General features: G+C 54.2%; 2 protein-coding genes across 2 annotated transcripts in view; one reads left to right on the top strand and one right to left on the bottom strand.

Moving 5' to 3' along the window:
- The window catches only part of CDH23 (cadherin-related 23), a gene marked incomplete at its 5' end in the record, with an annotated part of 110,138 nt that overhangs the window by 66,167 nt on the left and 26,990 nt on the right, over positions 1 to 16,981 (top strand). The window contains 10 exon segments of the mRNA XM_010086485.1: positions 3,725 to 3,785; positions 4,165 to 4,313; positions 5,248 to 5,383; positions 5,586 to 5,974; positions 6,056 to 6,157; positions 7,110 to 7,112; positions 7,915 to 8,064; positions 8,707 to 8,835; positions 8,954 to 9,082; positions 10,377 to 10,604. Of these exon segments, the coding sequence (XP_010084787.1) occupies positions 3,725 to 3,785; positions 4,165 to 4,313; positions 5,248 to 5,383; positions 5,586 to 5,974; positions 6,056 to 6,157; positions 7,110 to 7,112; positions 7,915 to 8,064; positions 8,707 to 8,835; positions 8,954 to 9,082; positions 10,377 to 10,604 (1,476 nt within the window).
- Positions 15,039 to 16,981, bottom strand: part of LOC104471222 (chromosome unknown open reading frame, human C10orf54) — a 9,397-nt gene continuing 7,454 nt past the window's right edge. Inside the window, 4 exon segments of the mRNA XM_010086482.1 lie at positions 15,039 to 15,076; positions 15,345 to 15,391; positions 15,393 to 15,524; positions 15,993 to 16,020. Coding sequence (XP_010084784.1) covers positions 15,039 to 15,076; positions 15,345 to 15,391; positions 15,393 to 15,524; positions 15,993 to 16,020 — 245 coding nt within the window.

Here is a 16,981-nt window from a genome sequence, read left to right as displayed (position 1 = left end):
ACAGCCATTTCAGCAGAACTTCAGCAAAAAGCCACCAAAATGGGGGTCCTGCCAGCAGGAAGGTCAGGGTGTGGGAAGAGCAGCATTCCCTGTGCCCACAGCGTGCGTGGGGATGAGAGCTTCCCCCATGGGCTGCCTTTACTGAAGGACGGCAATGGACCAGTCACCCCCAGTGTTTTGTACTCACCAACCAAGCTGCTGCCCAAATCCCTACTTGTAGCATCGCCCCTTCCCAGCATCGCTGTCCCACCCAGGCCCCATGTTATTAAGCCATGGGGGTTAATAAGAGGCTTGCCCAGCCTGGCAGCCCCCCGGAAGTTTCATCCCTGCCTGATCAGCTCTAACACGAGACATCCCCGCGACTGCTTGGGACCTAGCACTGGGCACCAGGCAGCCGAGGATCAGAGGGAAAGAATAGAAATATCAAAAAGCAAAATACTCCTGAGGGAGGTGGGAAGGAAGAAGAAATTATTCTCATGGGTGAGCAGCAGAGAGCGTTATTCTGCCCAGTGCTGGGCACTGCTTGCCTGGCCTGGCTCCGCTGCCCAGTTTGGCAGGAATTTTTCCATATGCTCTCCCTCCCTTTTCTCAAACTGCTGCAAAGAAAAGGCTGTTCACATGCACTTCTAACTGCTGCAAAGAAAAGGCTGTTCACAGGCACTTCTGTGCCTGTAACGCAGCTCAGATGAAAAGCAGCTCTCTTTTCCCTCCCCGTCTACCTTAGCGACGGTCTCCTGGAGCTCCCCAGCTTTTCCCACCACATTAAGTCTCTCCACTTGCAGGAGGAGGTGATGCTGGAGGGTACCAAACCCCAAGCTTACCAACCCAGGGTACTGAAAGCAAAGGGCTGGAAGCGATGCTGCACCCCAGCACCCTCTCCGTGAAGCGGCAGCGCTGCATCTGCAGGACTTTCCCCCCTCCCATCACCCAGACGGACAAAGCAACGCGGCGCGGCGGGAAAGGGAGGAGGGATGCCTGACTTCCCACCCACCCCAAACTTTTCATGTCCCCTCTCCACCCCGCTTGCAGCTCTTTTCCCAGCAGCTGTAGGGCTGAGAGCAGCAGCTCTGCCACCGGGGATGGTGCCACATCCCTGGCCTCTCTGGTTCGCCCCTCGGGGTTAGCTTAAGTGGCCGCCGGTGGGTTTGCCACAGGGGTTTGGGCTCCCTACCTCTCAGCAGCCGGCCAAGCCCGGACTTTGCCTCCCGCACGCCTGCCTTGCTGCTTCTCCTACCTCCTGCTGCCGGCTGCCAGCCCCCCCCTCCTCCCTACTGGAGGGTGGGGGAGAGGTGGCAGCTGGGATGGGGACAGCCTGCGCATGCAAAGCCAAGGGGGGGCCCAAGCCCCCTCCTGGGCTTTGCCAGCACGCTGGTACCCCGCTGGAGCGATGGGTCGAGCTCCCCCCCAGGACGTCTTTCCCCGGGCTTTGCCCCTGCGGGAAAGCTGAATGGTTGAGCCCCGGACGCTGGGGAGGGGACGGTGGGCTGCCCTCCACACGCTTGCTCTCCCCCCTTTTCTCAACAACTTTGCACAAAGCCGCCGGCTTTTTTTCCAGCCTTTTATTCCCCCTGCTTCCTCCGTCTTCTCTGACCCCTTTCCAGTAGGTGGGGGCTTTGAAAGGTGGGCAGCAAAAGGCTGGCTTTGCCTGCAGCCCGCTCTCAGTAGCAGAGGGATAAAGCAGGCTGGAGGCACCTGGCACTGTACCTGCAGCAGAAAGAGCTTTTCACCCCCAGTTGCACTTAAGTTAAATGGTTTTCCCAAGTTTGGGACAGTCTGTCAAAGTCCCACATCAAATCTGTGATGGCAATGGGTCAAAACAGTGGCAGCCGAGCTTTTTCCTGGTGGCAGGCAGTGGCAGGAGCATGCATTGGTTTAATGCAAATTACTTTATTTTTTTAGTAAAAAAACAAATACCTGGGCTGACCCATTTCACCTGTTTTAGGTGCTGGAGCTGCTTGTAGCAAGTGCTTAGGTGAGCTGAGAAAAGGGCAGTTGTGGGGGTGTTTGCAGGGTGTGGTTTGCTCGTCACATAAAATGTTCCTGTTTACTCTCCTTGAAATGCATTTTCCTGGACACAGCAGGGCAGGGAATGGCACAAAAAAATGCAGAGATTTTCCTCCTATCCCTTAGGCTTCCCTCTCACTGTTGCTGCAGTGTTTTGGCTGATGGGATAGCTTTTCCCAGGAAGGAACCATCATGTGGGACAGGCTGGTCTCGCCATGCCAAGGCAGCTGGTGTGCCTGGGCATCGCCTGCCTGCTGCTGCAGAGCCCATCCATCACCGGGAGAGGAGACAACCCAGCTCCTGTCCAGCAATGGCCCTGGGGAGCCACAAGGGAGGGAAGAACTGGTGCAGGAGGGTGAGGTCTCTGCTGTGGATAGAAGGTGCTGGGTTTGTGGTGAAACATGGAGCAGAGTGCAAGGTTGTGTCCAGCTGTAAGCAAGATGTGAATCAGTCTGGGACAGAGGGACACAGCATGCGTAGCACGTGGGTGGGAAATCCAGGGAGTCTGTGCATGCAGGGTGTTTTCTAAGATTTTTGCTGATGTGCGCTGATTTAGTGGAAAGGAATGAGGGCAGTTCAAGACATCTCAAAATTGCATTTTGGAAAAGCATCTCTGACTCCTGCAAGCGTTGTGTGGGGCTGGGGGTGACAGCCAGCACAGGGCTCTAAAGCTGAGCCCCTGTAAGTGGCCTCACTGTTCCCACTGCACGAGTCCTTTGCAGTGCGAGACTGGGCACAAACCCTCACGTAGCTGTGAAAAGAAGACCCCTGGGGAGTATTTGTAGGCAGAAGATGCCTGGCTTGGGGAAGCAGGCAGAGAATAGAGTCTAGGGCACCCCCTGCACCCTAGCCCCGGTGATTCGCAGGCAGCCAGTGCTGCGGCCGTCGTTCGGGTGCTTTGTGGGAAGTGGTTTCTGCAGAGGGGAGATGGGGCAGCTTAATGCCAGCTGGGGAGGAAGCCCAGACCCCCCTGCCCCTCACTGGCTCCCGCTCCCCAGCTGCCAGGGCCAGCAGGCTGTCAGCTGGGGTTTGTGGGGAAGGCACTGCAGTGTTTTTCAGCAACACCAGAGGGGACCCATGTCTTGGGTTTCCCAGGGCAGATGGCTTATTCCATGTATGCATGGATCCGTGTCCAGACCAGCAGCATGCTCTAGGCTGGTTGCATTCATGTTTCTTTTGGTTTTTTATTTTTATATGCTGCTGCTTGGGTGACTTGGCAATAGCTTGCAGTGAAAGGGTAAATACAAGCAGCTCTCAGAGCCAGCAGACCCAGGTGCAGGCTCATATGCTGGCCAAGCGATAGGTCATTCCTTTAACACGGTGCGTGATCCAGCCCCATGCCATGGGCTGGGTGCCTACCAGCCTCCAGAGCAGGTCTCCCTGCCTGGCCCAGGCCAGCTCTGTGGGCAGGGGGGCGGTCCGTCCCCAGCAGCATCTCCACCAGGGCAGGACTGATGGAGCACCTCCACTATGGGTTTTATGGCATGGTCCTCAGGCTCAGCTTGCACCCTGAGCCCATCCTACAGCTTGCCTGGCAGCTGAGAGCTCCCAAGACTGCTATCCCTGCTGTGCGGTGATGAGGGGAGGGTAATTTATTTTGCTTTGCAGTTCCCTGGCTCAGGTGGACAAGCAGGATGTCCACCCTCAGCAGGGCGAGAGGACTTGTTACAGTCTGGAAATCCCTGCCCTTCGCCTTCATTGCTTTTCTTTTCTCATGAAGGTGAAAGCCACAGATGCAGATGAAGGCGTTAACGGGAGAGTGTGGTACAGGATTGTCAAGGGTAAGTCCAGGTGCCCCTTCATGCATCGGTGCATTTGCACCAGGCTCTGGCCAGCCACATGCACAGTCTTGTGGCACTCTCCATCCTTCTGCACTTCTCACCCCGTAAAAACATTTCCCCCACCCCTGAGTAAAACTCAAGCACTAGGGTTCATTGCCAGGGGACAGTTTATCACTGATGAACACCTACATGCTGTAGCTCCTGGTTTGACCAGGGCCAAAACCTGCTGAGCCAAGCCTGATGTAACTGAAGGTGATGGGGGCTTGGGTTTTGCTCAGTGATCAGCCTCCCAGACAACCCCCCAGGGCAGGCTCGATATGTTGCCTGGACTGATGCAACAGTGATGGGCAGCATCCCCCTCACTTTTCCCCCCCACCAGGAAATGAGTACAACAACTTCCGCATCAATCCCAGCAGCGGGCTGGTGATGCGAGGCGTGCGGCACCTGGACAGGGAGCAAAACTCCTCTCACGTCCTGGAGGTGGAAGCCTACAACACAGAGCAGGGACCCATGCGGAGCTCTGTGCGGGTAAGGACCTCGTTGTGGGCAGCTGGGCTGGGCAGCGGAGGAGAAGTTCATGCAAAATACTCAGGATGCTTCATCAGAGAGCAATCATTTCCAGCCCTTGCAGGCGTGCAGGAAGTTTGCGAGATCTGACATGGAAACGCTGATGGAACATCTCTGGGGGCTGCCCGTGGGTGGAGAAGAGCTCATGAGGGGGGGTGGTTGTTGATTTTTTCTTTTTTCCTCTGACATTTCGGTGCAATGAGGCTGTTAAGTAGTGCAGCAGCTGCTGTCAGAAGGAGTCCCGCTCACACAGCGAGATGCAGCTCTGCTGCCAGGAGGAAAAGCTGAGCCTCAGCCTGTTGGAAACCATGCCTCCTGGCCAGGCATTTCTAAATAAGCCAGGACCCAGTGGCAATAATCTTTAGCAGTGATACACCAGCTTCCCACGGTTCCCACAAACCCAGCCCTCCGATTCCATCTATTTTTAGACCCTCTGAGTTCATGGTGGGCTCTGGCCAAGTGCCACATGCCCACAGCACTAGCAGCAAGCAGAAACCCATGAGGAGATAGGATGTTCCCTTAAGAAAGGGGGGAAAAAAGCATCTTGACCCACTGAACTTTGAGCAAAATTTCCCACCAAGTCATCAGTGTTTCTCTGTTGTGGGGTCCCTAACTGCAAGGTTTGCAGCAGGAGATCCCAAAGCACAGAGGAGTTAATATGCAGCCTGGCCAAGGAAGGACTGAGTCACCCCAGCCATTGGGCTTGTTTATATCTAGGATGTTAGACTGTGCGTGTTCGCTCTCCACTGCGTGGTATTTGTAGTAGAGATAACATTTCTCCTGCACAGCAGATGAGTGCCGTGAAGGATGTGATTTCCCCTTGTGAGCATAAGCAGCTGGCAAGGGTTCATGAGAGTGCCCGGCTCACCCATGGCTCCTTTGGGGGGCTTTGCAGGTGATCATCTACGTGGAAGATGTCAATGACGAGGTGCCGGTGTTCACCCAGCGGCAGTACAACCGCCTGGGGCTGCGGGAGACGGCGGGGATAGGGACCTCGGTGGCGGTGGTCAGGGCCACTGACCGAGATACAGGTAGGAAGCTGGGGGCAGGCTTACAAAAACACCCAACTTGGCAGAAAAGTGGTGAAATGAGCCATTGCGCGGGTCCTGGCTTGGCTGGGTTGAAATCCCTGTGTGGGCTGGGCTCTGCTCTGAGTCAGGGCTGGCACCGGTGGTGCCTCCCTCTCTGGGATGCTCGGTCTGACTGGCACCACGGTTCCTGCTCCTGCCCCAGGGAACGGTGGTCTGGTGAACTATAAAATCCTGTCGGGTGCAGAAGGCAAGTTTGAGATTGATGAGAGCACAGGCTTCATCACAACGATCGACTACCTGGACTACGAGACCAAAACCAGCTACCTGATGAACGTCTCTGCCACGGACCAAGCGCCACCCAACAACCAGGGCTTCTGCAGCGTGTACGTCAGCCTGCTGAATGAGCTGGACGAGGCTGTGCAGTTCTCCAACAGCAGCTACGAGGCCGTGATCATGGAGAACTTCCCCTTGGGCTCCGAGGTGCTCCGTGTCCAAGCCCACTCCATCGACAACCTCAACCAGATCACCTACAAGTTTGACCCCAACACCAACGCCCAGGCACTCTCCCTTTTCAAAATCAATGGGATCACTGTAAGTATCCACAGCGGGGTCCCTCCTGGCTTGGCCACCAAAGCGTTGGTGTCCAACATGGCTGTCATTCATCCTTGGCAGGGTGTGATCACAGTCAAAGGCCAGGTGGATCGAGAGAAGGGGGATTTCTACACCTTGACGGTGGTGGCTGATGATGGAGGACCAAAGATTGACTCTACGGTGGTGAGTAGCTTCTGTCCATGTGCCCACCATGCTTTGCATGGGTAGAGCTGAGCTTAGGTCACCTCCCTCTTCCTCTGGCATGTGACAGCATGTCCTAGCTGGCCTCTCTACTCCAGCTGCCAGGCTTCGGAAACACTCATTTGGGGAAAACACTAATTTGGGGGAAACCCTGCATTTGCATAAGCACAGACCAATGCCTTTTAGCTTGGGCATGTGGGTGGGATTTCTCAGAACAACAACAAAAAAAACCCACTCCCCAAACCATTGAGTTTTCAGGTCCCTTGCCAAGCTAAACCAGTTTTGAAGTAGGTAAATTTGGAGGCCTTGAAATACTTCACAGTGGTTTCTGGTTAAGAGGGTTATATTTGGCAGTTTCAAAGGCAGCCGAGCAGGGGGGTGATTTGCATTTCTCTGCCGGGGCAGGAGGCATGCCGGGTGCTGGGTCAGCCTGGTCCCCATGCCACGGCAGGGGCAGCTCGGCTGGCACCACTCAAACTGTTCTGCTGGTCTGGGCCAGCTGCAGAAGCAGGACCCTGGTGAGGTTTGAAACCAGAGGCTGGCCTGCAACTCTTGTGTTCCAAGAGCTCTCGTGTCTCTCTGCATCTGTTGCCTCTGAGAAGGATGCTGGATGGTAAGGGAAGCGAGGCTTTACGCACTGCCTGCCCCCACCCATGGGTGCCGGCAGCCGTGCTCTCCGTGCACCACCGTGCTCTCGTCTCAGCCTCTCCGAGGGTCAGGGGCCAATCCACCAAACTTGTCTAGGAAAAAGAAAAGAGATACACCAACAAATGAGCCCTCAAATTACCGCAGGGGGGTACCTTTGGTTTGGGCCCCCGACACTGCCACAGCAGGATGCGGGGCCAGCCCACTGCCCCTTGCGCACGCTCCCAACTCCTCATGCCCCACTAACTCTTGGTTTTTTGTTTTCTCTGTTTCTGCTTGCCTCCAACAGAAGGTAAGCACATCTGTCATGTTGGCATCAAGCTGCAGGGAAGGACCAGGATGGAGGTCTCCAGCCCCATCCCACCAGCACCAGCCTCTGTGACGCCCCTGGGGACATGGTGTGGCACCTGCAAGCCACCCTGCTGCTGGCCAGCAGAAATGCCAACGCCCCGATCCGGCGCTTGGAACAGCAGCTGCCGGATCCCTCACAGCAGCTGAATGGGCTCTCCCCACTCCCGGCTCTCTGTTTTTAATTCAGCAGCAACAATAACCGAATCACCCCGAGGCAGACAAGTCACTCCCCAGCTTCCTCCAGGATGTTGTCACATTCAGCCTGGCCACACCTGGGGGCTCGGGCACCCAGAAATAGAGCCCCGGGAACAGCAAGGCTCTTCCTCTCTCATTTCTGTGGCGCTTTGGAGCTGTTTGATTACAAATGCGATGAGAGCATTTCCTCTGGCTAATTGTGACTGAGGTAGCCTGGTCCCCGGTCACCTCTGCACTGCATTGGGGTGCCCCCCCCACCCCCAGCATATGGAGGATGCTCCATAGAAAAATCCACCGCTTGAGAGCTGCAGTGGCCTTGCGCTCTTTCTCCAGCCTCTAAGCATCCCTCCTCCTTCTCTGCAGATAGGGATGTAGCTTCAGCTCCTGAGCTCACCCCCACCCATCCCAGGATGGGATGGTCAACACTCAGACTGTTGGCACCTCGGGGGGTGGGGTTCAGTGGGTCGAGAGTTTCCTGGAGGTGTCAGCATGGCTGTTGATGCCGGGTGGGCAGGGGGCCCTGCCTGAGCCCCATGCCATGCCCACAGGTGACCATCACAGTCCTGGATGAGAACGACAACAGCCCCCAGTTTGACATCACCTCCGACTCATCCGTGAGTGTGGCTGAGGACAGCGCAGTAGGCAAGCGGGTGGCAGTGGTCCTGGCTCGCGACCCAGATGCGGGCAGCAATGGGCAGGTAAGGCAGCCAGAGCAGCAGGTTTGGGGCTGCCCGCGAGACTGTGACAGTGTTTCACCAAGGCAGAAATGCCTCCAGCAGTGTCTTCCCAACCCCTTCCCCTCCTCTGCATCCCCATGAAAGCAAACTCTGGTTGTTGATACCGACAGTGCTGGTGACGTCTGTGCAGTGGGTACCAGAGCTCCCCAGTCAAAGCATGCCTGCAGGAGAGGAAAACCATTGTCCCTGGGCTGTCTGGGGCAAAGAGCTCTGCGGAACATATGTCGAAAGGAACCTGGCAATCTGAAAACCAGCTGTGGCTCCCCCTGCCACGGGGGATGGTTTTTTTTTAGCAGGAAGCTCTGACATTTGTTATGTACTTTACCACGCAGGCAGGCGTTAAGGAGATCCTATCACCCTTAATGCCAAAACATCACTGACATCATAAGGAGGGCTGTGGATGAGACCAGGGTTGGCCCCTGGATGTTTGCTTTGGGGTGGCTGCGATTAGCCAGCACACCTACAGACCCCAACACATTGGACCTTTTAAAATGGTTTCCTGAGGCAATGCTGGGTATGTTACTGTAGGTTCTCCTTTTTCTCCTTCCTCCTCACAGAATCACATTGCCTGCCTTGTTTTTTCTTTCCTTGTGATGTTTTCAGGTGACTTTCTCGCTGACATCAGGCAATATCGGCCAGGCTTTCGAGATCTGTACCACCAACAACACCTATGGCGAGGTGTTTGTGGCACAGCCGCTGGACCGGGAGCTGCTGGATCACTACACCTTACGGGTAAGCACCAAACCACCCCTCTTACCTCCTTGGGCTTCTGATTTCAGCATCAAGGCTGTTTTCTTGAGGCTATGAGCTTAAAAATAGCATTTTTTTGAAAATACATCTCCAACTGCAGGTCCAAGCCTCGGATGGTGGCATGCCTCCACGGAGGAAGGAGCACACTCTGCAAGTGAACATCCTTGACGTAAATGACAACCCCCCCATCATCGACAACCCTTTCGGCTACAGTGTGAGCGTGAGCGAGGTGAGCACCCAGCCCTGATCCTCTCCTTCCATCCTCCTTCCAACAGAGTTGTCCCCACCTACCCTGTGGTCCCACCACACCTTGGCTGATGTAGGGTTTGGTGGCCCCTTGCAAACCTCACCTTGAGTCATTTAAGGGTTGGTGGCCCCTTGCAAGACCTCACCTGTGATGGTCTCTTAGTTTTGGGCTAGGAGAGAGCTCTGCAGGCAGCATAAGCCCGTGAGGCTGCAGGACCAGCAGGAAGGAGAAGTGGCTAAACAAACCCATGGAAACGCCACCGAAGTGACACAAGAGGCGACACGGTGCAGAATATGAATTGCTTTCAGGAAGCAGCTCGGCAAGAGCCAGATAATTAAGCAATAAAACACAATCAGGCATGAGAAAAGACAACTTATTTCCTGACAGTTTAATTCTTGGATGAGGGGGTTCTCAATCTGATGATGAAAAATGAAATACAAGTAATAGCCAGTGACACTTAGCTGTGAGGAAGTGCTGCTTGTGATTAATAGCTTTGCATTGAACTTATTGCCCTGTTAGGTTTTTCTTATCTACTTAATACATGTTCAGAGCTGGTGGAAGAACAGAATTTCTGTTTTGATTTCCCCTGTAATGGGACTATCCAAAAATAATTAGCCAAGTTCTGAGTCCATTACACAGCCTTCACCTTTGCACGCACTCTGGTTTTTACACTCTCCCAGGCTGCGCCAGCCTAGCTAGGACCCAATGCACTGCTTTCTGCGGCAGGGAGTCAAACTGGTTCATCGTAACAAATGGCAGAGGCTGTAACATAAGGAAAAAGAGGGGCAATTTCAGCATCCAGTGGCAGCTGGCTTTGGCAACTTAACCACAAATGTTGCCTGTTAGTTTTATTGCATTTCTTTCTAAAAGCTAACATAAAAAACAAATTTAATTTCAGAGTTTCAAAGCAAAAAAGGTAGGAGCACTCAAGCAAAAGGCAGAGCCTTCCATTGCTAAGCCCGTGGCTGATTCTCAGCTGAGCTATCAGCAGCAGGGCGAGTAGCTTTGGTTATTTTTTTGCACAAAATTGCATCTATTAATAAAACATCATCTGTAATAAGCACTGAAAAAATGGCATCCAGGAGCCACCTCCTGCTTGGCTGCTGGGTGTTGGGGCATCAAGTTTGTAGCCTCAAACACCACAATGCCAGGAAAAACCCCGCTCTATATTAGAAATCTATTATTAATGTTATTAATTATGTATTTTATATGTTATGAGGCACATGTGATCTCTCTCATGTATCTCTGCTGCTCATACTGCCATCTCTCCCTGCAGAATGTCGGTGGTGGCACGGCGGTGGCCCAGGTCCATGCCACCGACCAGGACATCGGCCTCAACAGCATCCTCTCCTATTACATCACCCGCGGGAACGAGGATCTGACCTTCCGCATGGACCGCGTCACCGGCGAGATTGCCACCCGGCCCTCCCCACCTGACCGCGAGCGGCAGAGCTTCTACAGCCTGGTGGTCACCGTTGAGGATGAGGGCAACCCCTCCTTGTCGGTAAGCCACCAAAATGTGCTTTTTTGGGGAGAGGATGGAACTGGGCAGCGCTGAAGGAGTGAGCTTTGCATTGAGATGTTGGGCATTGAAACAGGCACAGTGTGTGTGGCCATTTGGGTTATGACTCAGGGTCCAAATCTGTTGAGCATAGGTTTGCTTCAGATCCTCCTTCGGTGCCGGGTCCTGAGGGACCCTCTCTTGCAGTCATTCAGGGAGCTGCCATCTCCCATCTGTAAATGCCAAAAATATCAAGAGCATCGCATGGGCAAGTGTGCTGGCAGCTGCAGGAGTTGTCCTGCCCACCGGCTCCTCCTGAAAGGTCTCAAGATGTTGCTCTCCTATGTTTTAGGGCAGTGAGTGGCTGGAGCAGCAGCTGAACCATGGTTCAGCTCACTGTGAACCAATGTGTGTCTGCTCTGATGCTTGCAAATGACATGAGCTCTGGTAATTAGTGCTACAGCTGTGGTGGTACCTGTTGTGCAAGATTTGGGTAGCTCATTAGTCGCGTTGCTGCTGTTCAGAGTGCCCTGCCCACAGTGAGTGGGGTCTGGGCAGGTGTCTGGTGGCTGATACAAGACCCCACCCATCGTCCTTTGGTCTGGGGAGGTGCCACCTTGCTTTTTAGCTGCCAGCATGTCAGAGTGTCCAGCAGGCACCTTGCCTGCTCTGTGAATAGCAAGTCTCATTATTTGTGCCTTTAAGGAGGAGTCTGGCGTGGGACAGTCGAAAGAGCAAATAGCATTTGGTGCGTTTTCCAGCCCTGAGTCCCTTCCTAACCCCACGGCTCTGCGAGGCGGTGAGCAAGCGCCTGCATGCACAGAGCAAGCCTACACTGTGCGTCAGGGAGGTGTGACACCCTGAGCGACACCCTGCCATCCTTCCTCTCCCCCACCTCCACCTTCTATCTCTCGCCATCTCTCTGATCTTCCAGCACAGCTCTCACTGCAAAGCCCTGCTCTACATTTTGAGGAAGCAGGTTGCAACCAGCAGTGCAAACTGCGGCTTGCAACTCTCGCTTTGGGCTTTGTGCTCTCGACCTCTCCATCCTGGGTAGTTCACACACCTGCTTGTGCATCACCAGCTTTTTCTTAAGCCATGGTGCCTCTGCAGCTTAAATCTAGATGAGTTTCTTTCTCCCAAAATGGAAGAAGGCATCTTCATGTAACTGCAGGACCCGATACCACCAGCTCGTCCTTGTCCCCACCGCCCCAGCACCCTGGGAGCATCGCTGATGCCACCCTGGTGAAGAATGCCGTGCACTGAGCTGGCAATCCCACTGCCATGGCAATGTCCTCTTCCCTTCCTGCTGCCAGAGAGGACAAGTGACACAACTTGTCGCTTCAGGCTGCCAAAGCGGTGTCCCAGCAGCATCACTTTCCTGCTGAATGACCACCATGTCACCGGCACAAGTTGGGCCAGCAGTGATCATCAAAATCCTGCCACACTGAAATGAAGCAAAGCATCCAGTGACCTGGTTCCTGAGCGGACAGAAGAGTTTTTGGCCCTTTCTGGAGCATGAGGACACTTAGGTCCTGTGAAATGTTGTCCTGTGTGTCACTCAGTAACTGCTGGCCTGGTGCCTGGGTGATGAAATAATGACTGTCAGGAGTTTGTCACCCACCAGAAACTTTGATTTCACAAGTAAGCCTAGGCTGATGCAATGATTCACAGAAGAGGATTATTGTTTGTAATTCATATCTCCCTTTACATGCATCAAGATTTGGCCTTCTTGAGTATGGGAGAGGGAGAGGAGACAGAGATGGGAGAGAACCTGGAAGTCCCGTGGTGATCTGTGATACCCAGGACAGCAAGGATGCACGGAAACTGGCTGCCCTCTCGGGAGCTGGAAATGCAGGGCCAAAAGGGTAAAACACTGTTGAGACAAGGAAAGCGTTTACCCAAAAAAATGATTGCAGAAAAGAAAACCTTCATAAGCTGGTGAGCTGCAACTGGAAAGTCTTGGTGTCCTTGCATGGGAATTGCAGGGATCACTTGGGCTACCTCTGCCCTGGTGCAAGCCTGCAACTGCACGTGCCCAAGGGCTGGTCCTGCTCCGGAGTCTTTGGGACACTTCCCGCAGCAGAAGGAAGGATGCCTGCCCACGGGAGCTACAGCAGGAGCAGGGCTCCTCCTGGCACCCGCAGACCCGGGCAGCAGCGACTGCAGCAAGGCAGGGTGGATTGGCCGATCACGCAGCCACCCCCAGCCAGGGCTACTTCAGCCTCTGCACTTTCTGTTCCATTCAACCGGTCGGAAACAAGAGTTCAGGCAGAGCGCCGCGGCTCCTCGCTCTCCCCATGAGCAAAGCCCTGAGTGCTGATGCAGCAGAAAACAGCCGTCAGCAGGACACTAGCTTGACGTGCGTTCCCAAGCCAGGCACTTGCAAGAGCTGGTGGGACCCAGCAAGTTCCCTGAGGGCATGAGCATCTTGCTGGGTCACCTTCACCCTAAGCATCCTGCCCAAAGGTATAGTGCTGTGCCAGTGATGGGGGACGAGGTGGGGTGCCAGCACCCAGCATGCCAGAGCTCCGGCTCCAGCATGTGTGGAAGGCTGTATAGCCACCTTCTCTTTCTCCTAAAAGTCTTTAGTTTTCCTTCTGGTGAACTTTCTGTCTGGGAAACAGTCCCTGATACCACACAGTGCCCCAAAACACAAGTGGTTCTGGCAGAGAAGGTGGCTGCTCAGCTCACCTATACCTGCAGCACAGGGCACCCTGAAAAATGGGATTCCTGCAGCACAGAGAGAAACCTGTTTCCAACAAAACTTTATTCTGTCATTAAACGGTACCAAACAGAGGGACTTGGAGAGCTTTCAAAGCAGTTAGGACCCATGGACAGGCAAATCCCCCGTGTGCCTTTCCAGCTGTGGGTGCTGGGACAAGGAGAGGGAAGCACTGGAGGCACTGGGCGAGCTTCCCCAGCAAAACCGGGAGAGGGGCTGAGACATGGGTGCAAAGCCTGAGTCCCGTGCTCAGGAAGTAACATCCGCCATGGGGCATTGGTGCTGGCTTCCCCTTTAGCCCTCTGCCCGTGGCCAGGCCATCTTTCATTTGCCCTTGCTGAAGCCAAGGCCAGATTAATCAAATCCAGCAGCGGACTTGGGTGTCCCATTGCACAGTGCCCATTGCAGAGGCAAAGGCTGTTTCTTCCAGCCACGTAGTGTGAGAATCGGGCGTGCTGGTGGGGATGCTCTGCTGGGCATGCTGCCTAGTACAGCTATTGCTCAGGCCTGACACTCTTTTGATATGACTAATGTTTATGTTTGTTTAGGGTTAGGGTTAGGGCAATTTTTTCCCCACTTTACAACAAAAAACAGAAGCAAGAGAAAAAAATACAAACACACCCTTTGAGTAACAGTGTCTAGCACTAGGTTGTATCCCTTTACCAGGGCTGAGCCATGCTGGAGCCTGGCCCATGGCTTCTTTTGGATAAGCAATGCTGGGGTGCTGTGTTCGGTCAAAGGATGTTGTGAGGGCACCTGTGTCGCCTGGGGCATCGCAGGGTCCTCTGGTGTGGCTGAAGGCAGACCCCTGGGGACAGATGCTGGGGCTGTACTGGCCCCAGGAAGGTGGGTGAAAGCCAGCCAGAGCGTTTCCCACCGCCCACTGCTTGCTCCCATGCCTCCGCCTCTCCACGGGGGCTCTCAGCCACTTCACGGGAACATTCTCCAACAGCCTCCAGATGAACTTTCTGATTCACAGGCATTTTAAAAAAAAAAAAAAAAAAAAAAAAAACGAAGCAAAAAACATAAACATCCTTTTTCTCTTTTAATCAGCACTCATAATGAAACAAACAGAAAGATAAATTCCGCTGATCCCAAGCCAAGGATAAAATTACAGCAGAAATAAGGCTCCTCCCGATATATGTCCAGCTGAGAATGCGGCAGCCTCGCAAGTCCGTGGCCGTCTCAAAAGGCTGGTGGGGAAGGAGGGCTCCGTCGGTGGCAGGGAGCCTCTCCCCTTCCTGTTTTGCAAAGAAAAAGGTAGTACAGGGTTGGCTGGTGACTCTGTTTTGTCTCACGGTGGATAAAGTACTTTACCATCCACTCCCGGAGAGGATGTTCAGTCAAAGATGCAGAAAAAGGTTGATGTTGAGCTTAAACCCATGGCAATAAGTTAAATCCTCAGGGAGGTGTGCAGGTGCGGGTTGTGCTTCCTCCCCTATATCCCCAATTTCCAGCTAGTCTGTAAAATTTATTCTCCATAGAAATAGGTAATAAAATCCAAAATCCAGACAGAAATGTTGACTTCCAGCCCCAGGGCAGAGCCAGGCCAGAAGGCGAAGGCAGGGCTCTGGCGCTCCCTCCTGCTGCCCGCAGCCGCGCTGCCCTCCCCGGGGGGGCTCAGCTGGGCAAGCATGGCACGGTGACAGATGGCATCTCATATCCTGGCCTCTCCCCGCTGCGGCTAGGGGATGTGGTTTCCTCCAGGGTCTTTAGGCTTTCAAGGAATTTGGTGAGTCTGGAACAGGATCTGGAAAAGGGCAGACCAGGGATATTAGTCCAGCTTGCAGCTGCAGGGACATATTTTGGGAAATGGCCAAACTCTTGTTTTTGCATGGAAAACAGAGGCTGCTGGTCCTTCCCATCTTCAAAGCCCTGGGATTTGATGTCCCACATAATGCAAAGTTTGCAGCCAATATTTAAACCCCCCCTTTCCTGTTCACCCCCCCGGCTGCCCCTTTCCTTCCCACCCCTCCTGCAGCAGTCCCCATGGGGGTTCAGCATCACCAGTCACTCACCCAGCGTGGGGAAGAAGGAGTCCCCGGGGCCGGGAGGGGACAAGGGGTTCAGAGAGGAGGAGCCGGCCGGACTCGGAGGGCAGGCGGCTGGCCATGAAGGAGAGCTGGGAACGGGGCCGCGGCTCCGCACTAACCGAGGGGACCGCCTCGAAGACGGGGTTTTCGATGCCTTGGGTGCTGCTGTGGGAGAGGAGAAGGGTGTGAGGGCATAAGTTTATTTCAGGAGCCTTTTTTATCCATGGGATTTTGGTTGAGGGCTGGGAACAACCAAACAGGACAGGGAGCAGGTTGAGGTGGTGGAACCTCGGCTGAGAGCAAGCGGGGAGCCCAGTGCAGGGGGGGAAGGTTAGCCGAAAGGCACCATGGTTTCGAGCTCTCTTGCGGCATGGGAGACACGTGCCCTTGGCACAGGTGAAAAGAAAGGAGCAGCTTCCCACTTGGAGGGAGGGAAGAGAAACAGCGGCTGCTAGGAAAGGGACAGGACACCAGGCGTGGGTGTCACCAGCATCCCCTTCGCTCTGCCAGGTGAGGATACATGCCAGATTTAAGGGGAGGGGAGGAGAGGGCAAGACCCTTACAGGGTCCTGGGTGCAGGCAGAGGGGGTGCGAGGAGGTTGGGGGGAGCTGGAAGCGAATGGGTTTCCTCACCTCTCCATCCTGACGAGCTCATGGGCACCTGCCAAAGACAAAACAGTTTGCATGAGTGCTGGCAGCACTTGTCTGGGCAGCACATTGTTATTTATTTCTCATCATCTTTGCTGCAGCCACAGCATGTCCCGCAGCCCATGCTACTTGAGTGGGATGCTGCATGGTGTGAGCATCTTCAGCCAAAACACACGAGTTTTGGCCCAGGCCCTGCTGGTGGCAAGTGCCCAGTGGAAATAAACTGTAGCTAAGCTGATCCAGCTGATTTTCTCTTGCAATTCTAGTAATAACCTGTGCTTCTCTGGAGACACTCCAGGAGCAAGTCACCCTGGGTTTTGCCTTCCCCCTGGGGTTAAATAGCATCCAGGTGATGCTTTGCAGCACAGGGAGGGGAGCTGCACCCCAGACACAGCAAAATGAATGTATGGAGGCACACAGCCCATCTTTTTGGCTGGGTAAGGATGTCAAAAGTGCAGTTCCCTTTCTTATGGCTGGCATCGTGCCCACTGCTGCTGCAAAAACCACTTCTCCAAAGGGTTTGCTCAGAGCCACACAGCCACCCACCAAGCTCGGTGAGACAAACCACAGGGCCTCCGGCTTGCCCAAGGCCTGACAAAATGGCTTTGGACACTAAGGTGGTACCCCTTTCTGCTTAACTTCTGAAATCACTGAGAATTTCTGAAATCACCGAGAGGTGAGCACAGTCAGGAGCTGGCAGCCAGCACTGGCTGGTTTTCTGGGGCTGGGGCAGTGAGGGGAGACCCGGCTTGCTGCAGTCCTATTGCCATAGACATGTTGACGGATTGTTTTAAAGAGGAGGGGTAGAAAAAGCACAATTAATGCTTTTTCAATCACTTAGAAGGCAAAGCTTCTATTTCAGTGGTACGGTGGAGGGAGGGATGAGTAAACAAGTCGGCTCTCGCAGTGAATGGGGAGGAAAAGGCTGTGCACGGAGCGGGGCTGGCAGCATCTCTGCAGTCTTGGTGCCCCCA

Source organism: Pterocles gutturalis, unplaced genomic scaffold (assembly GCF_000699245.1).
Source record: "Pterocles gutturalis isolate BGI_N339 unplaced genomic scaffold, ASM69924v1 scaffold5516, whole genome shotgun sequence".
NCBI lineage: Eukaryota > Metazoa > Chordata > Aves > Pterocliformes > Pteroclidae > Pterocles > Pterocles gutturalis.
The sequence above is the reverse complement of the archived record's forward strand: the minus strand, read 5'-3'. Positions and strand labels throughout refer to the sequence as shown.